This window comes from Alnus glutinosa, chromosome 4, assembly GCF_958979055.1.
Source record: "Alnus glutinosa chromosome 4, dhAlnGlut1.1, whole genome shotgun sequence".
In the NCBI taxonomy this organism is placed as follows: domain Eukaryota; kingdom Viridiplantae; phylum Streptophyta; class Magnoliopsida; order Fagales; family Betulaceae; genus Alnus; species Alnus glutinosa.
This window is the reverse complement of record NC_084889.1, coordinates 10466995-10471014: the sequence shown is the minus strand read 5'-3', so window position 1 is coordinate 10471014 and position 4020 is coordinate 10466995. Positions and strand designations below refer to the sequence as shown.

Below are 4020 nucleotides of genomic sequence, written 5' to 3'. Positions count from 1 at the left end.
CCACCTTTGCTAGAATCTGGTCAGCCTAATTCCGGCGATCAGAACGGTCAGATTCAGCCATTTAGCCAGAACAGTTGAATTCTGGCTTACTGGTTGGGATTCTGCCTTTCTGTGCCGGATTCCAGCCATTCTAGCAAGATTCTGACTAGAACGGTCGACTTCCAACCTTAGCAACCTATTGGCTGAAATCCGGCACAAATGACCAGATTTCGGCCAACCCAGATTCCGACGAAATTGTTTGGATTCCGGCAATAGTAACTGGAATTCAGTGAAAGTGGCCGAAATCCTGCCGGTCAATAACGGAATCTCGTCACCGGCAATTTTTATATTATTTTACATTAACATTTATATGTTGTGAATAAAAATTGATTTTTATAAATTAATATGATAGAATGAAAAGATAAAAATATTTGTGATTTTCTGTATTCGCTAAACACCGAAAAATACTTTCGAGGGAAAATATTTTTTTGAAAATAACTTTCCTAAAATCATTTTAGGTTGAAACAAACAGAACATTAGATTACCGACTTGATCTAATGGTACAATTTTTGTATTTGTTAATATTTTTCAACCGCTGACCCTCTTCACAGGCGGAAAATGGCCCGCCTAAACAAAGACCGCGAGGTAAAAAATGAAATCCCAAAACCCTTGAAATTTCGAAATTTGAAGTTACCTTCGTTCAGTTTTGGAAAATGAAATCCCAAAACCCTTGAAATTTCGAAATTTGAAGTTACCTGAAGCCTTCAGTTTGGGAAAATGTCCGAAATCCAAAAGCCCTGAAACATTCAAAAAACTCGAAAAGAGAAACACAAGAAGCGCCAACTCTCACTTTCAAATAACTGAAATGGCGCTCGCCGCAATCTACAAAGCCCTCTTTTCCCTCAACCCCCCAAACCCCTCTCTCCTCCTCTCTCTCTCTCTGAGCCCCGAAGCCAGACCGAGCTTCAAGTGGGTCTACCTCTGACCATGGCGGAGCAAGAGACCAGCGTGCGCGTCACGCGCGCGGCGAAGAAGAGGGCCGCGACTGCCACGGCCGACGAGCAGGCGCCGACCAAGAAAAGAGTGGTGTTGGGGGAGCTTCCGAACTTGTCTAACGTCATCGTTCCGGCGAACCCCGGTTCTGGCGCCGGGCCACAGAAGCCGAAATGCAAAACGAAGACAAAGAAGGTCACGAAATCCGCGACGACGGCGGCTGTGAAGCCCGCGTGTACAGCGGAAAAAGACACGAATTCCAAGCCGGATGATCCGCAGATGTGCGAGCCTTATGTTTCCGAGATTTACGAGTATCTTCACAAGATGGAGGTAAGTGGGCCTCAGTTGCTATTTCGATTGGTTTGTTAGGAACAGTGGGTTTTTGTACTTATTATTGATTGAGTGTTTTTTTGATTTGGGTTTTAATTTAGCTTCGTTTTGTGCTCTGGTTCCTAAGGAAATTGAATTAGAAGCTAGAGAAATAAATCATTTCAATTCAGGTTCTATGCTGATGTAACAAACAAGTCCGATAGGTTTACTACTCTCAGTTCAGAGGACAAATCGGTTTTCTCTCATGTTATGATAACTTTGAGATTGAAACAACCATCATTTTGTTCGTTTAATTTTGGAAATGAACAGTGGCATTAGGGTTTTTGGTCTATTATAGATATTGGGTTACTGCAATTACGGGGTTAATTTTGGTGACTGCTTAATGTGATCGAGATTTTGAGTATGATTTGTTAATTGGTGTCCGGAATGGTTGCTGGTTTAATATAAAATCGGTTTTCGATGAAGGAGCTAAATGTTGTGATGACTAATTGAAATACTCAGGTGGATCCGGAAAGAAGACCGTTACCTGTATACATTGAAAGGGTTCAGACGGATATCAATTCTCATATGAGGGGTATACTTGTGGATTGGTTGGTGGAAGTTGCAGAGGAGTACAAGCTTGTTTCAGACACTTTGTATCTCTCCGTTTCCTATATTGATAGATTCCTGTCTTCGAATTCTCTGAACAGGCAGAAGCTTCAGCTACTGGGTATTTCTGCAATGCTTATTGCCTCGTAAGCCCCAAAATCTGTTTTAACTCTTTGTGATTTGAGATATGAAATTATTGTTCAAATATTATGGGCTTTTTCTCACTCGCTATATTTGACTACTTGATGTGACATATAGAAAGTATGAAGAGATTAGTCCTCCTCACGTGGAAGAATTTTGTTACATAACGGATAATACTTATACGAAGGAAGAGGTAATATTAGTATTAATGCTTCTTTTCTGAATATGCCTCACTTTATTGTTGTGCCTTTTTACCAAAATTGGTTTGTTTCTCTTTTAAAGATGGTGAAGATGGAGGCTGATGTACTCAAGTCCCTGAAGTTTGAAATGGGCAGTCCTACAATAAAGACTTTCCTAAGGCAAGGACACTATCAACATACTATTTTAAACTCATATTATTGAGTTTAAAAGCAATTGGACTGACTGTTGTTACTTCTTTCCATTTTGGCTTGCAGACGATTCACTAGAGTTGCTCGAGAGAGTCACAAAGTAAGCTAAATCCTGCCTCAGTCTGTGTCTCTTATGTCAATGTGCAAAAAATGGTAATTTCTGTTATTGACTACTTATTTTCTTGTTTTTTCTACAGACTTCCAATCTTCAGTTGGAATTCCTTGGTTCCTACCTTGCAGAGCTAAGTTTATTAGAATATCACTGTGTAAAATTTTTGCCTTCTTTGGTTGCTGCATCTGTTATGTTTGTGGCAAGATTTATGATCCGGCCAAAAATGCATCCTTGGGTAAGGGCTGAAGTTAGTTAGACCCAATAATGGTGTTTAAATTCATGTATGGAAGGTACTAATTGAATAATTACATTTGGCAGTCTTCAGAGCTGGAAATTAACTCTGGGTATAAACCAGCTGATTTAAAGGAATGTGCTCTTCTTATACATGACTTGTATCTGAGTAGAAGAGGTGGTTCTCTCCAAGCTGTAAGAGAGAAATACAAGCAGCATAAGGTATTTTGTTGCAATATTGGAAGAAAAAGGAAAAACAGAAGATGCTTTAACGATTTTGACTTAAATTTCCATATTACAGAAGACGCAAAAATCTGACATAGTTTATTGATTTCCTGGAAGCAGTTCAAGTGTGTGGCAACCATGCCTTCACCTCCAGAAATACCAGCTTCTTATTTTGAAGATGTTAGAGAATGACAGGTAGATTGGCAGTGAGGACACGGGTTTTCAAAGAATTAGTTAAGATTTAGATGCTTGAGAAGACCTTGCAAACTAGGAAGGAAATGAGTGTTCTAACCGAAGATTGGATTTTTGTTGCTGTGTTTAGTCATGATTGATGGAGGCTCTACGGAGTGAACATCTAGCCATGCTGCAGTGATCTGATTCTTGGTGATTTCCATTTTGTATCTGAAGCTTTGGTAACACAAAGCCCCACTAACACTAGTTGGTTTTTTTTTTTTTTCAAATCTCTTTACAAGGGAGATGATTTGTAAATCTTTTTTTGTAGTTGGTTGATCATTTTGGTAAGCTGATTTTTCTTGTAATCAAATTACTGAAAATAATATTTATCAGCCGCTAAAATGGATTGATATTTCTGTTCATTTTGATAAGATGAAGTATAATTTGTCAATCGACTAACAGTTCGAGAGGATTCAAGGCATTAGAAATCGAAACGATGCTGAAAGCTGAGCTTCAAAGGCCCGCACTAGACTAGTAAAAGTTCCTATTACTAGTCTAGTGTCTATAATATATTACGTTCCCGATTTTCGTAATTAAGCAGATAAGATGAAGGTGTCAACTTCGAAAGCATTTCAATTTTAGTATGAAATTCATGAACTTCTTGTTCTGAAGGTTTGATCTTTTATGTGAACCTTACCGAATCCTCCAACCCCAATAACCTGTAAGAGCATTAGTAGCATATGCCCTTTGTGGTTTTATTCCTAAAAATAAGAAAAATTTGAAAAAAAATCACAAAAAATCAACTCATAATAGACACCCTATTTTAGATGATGACCCTTGGGAAGCTACAGTACTTCC

General features: G+C 38.8%; 1 protein-coding gene across 1 annotated transcript; it reads left to right on the top strand.

Annotated features, from left to right (window-relative positions):
* Positions 1–610: 610 nt before the first annotated feature.
* On the top strand, positions 611–3572 carry LOC133865943 (putative cyclin-A3-1). Its single transcript, XM_062302470.1, has 8 exons — positions 611–1302; positions 1804–2036; positions 2149–2224; positions 2314–2390; positions 2487–2520; positions 2618–2767; positions 2851–2985; positions 3109–3572. The coding sequence occupies exons 1-8, from the start codon at positions 967–969 to the stop codon at positions 3178–3180; spliced, it is 1113 nt and encodes a 370-aa protein (XP_062158454.1). The 5' UTR covers positions 611–966; the 3' UTR covers positions 3181–3572.
* The last annotated feature ends 448 nt before the right edge of the window (positions 3573–4020 follow it).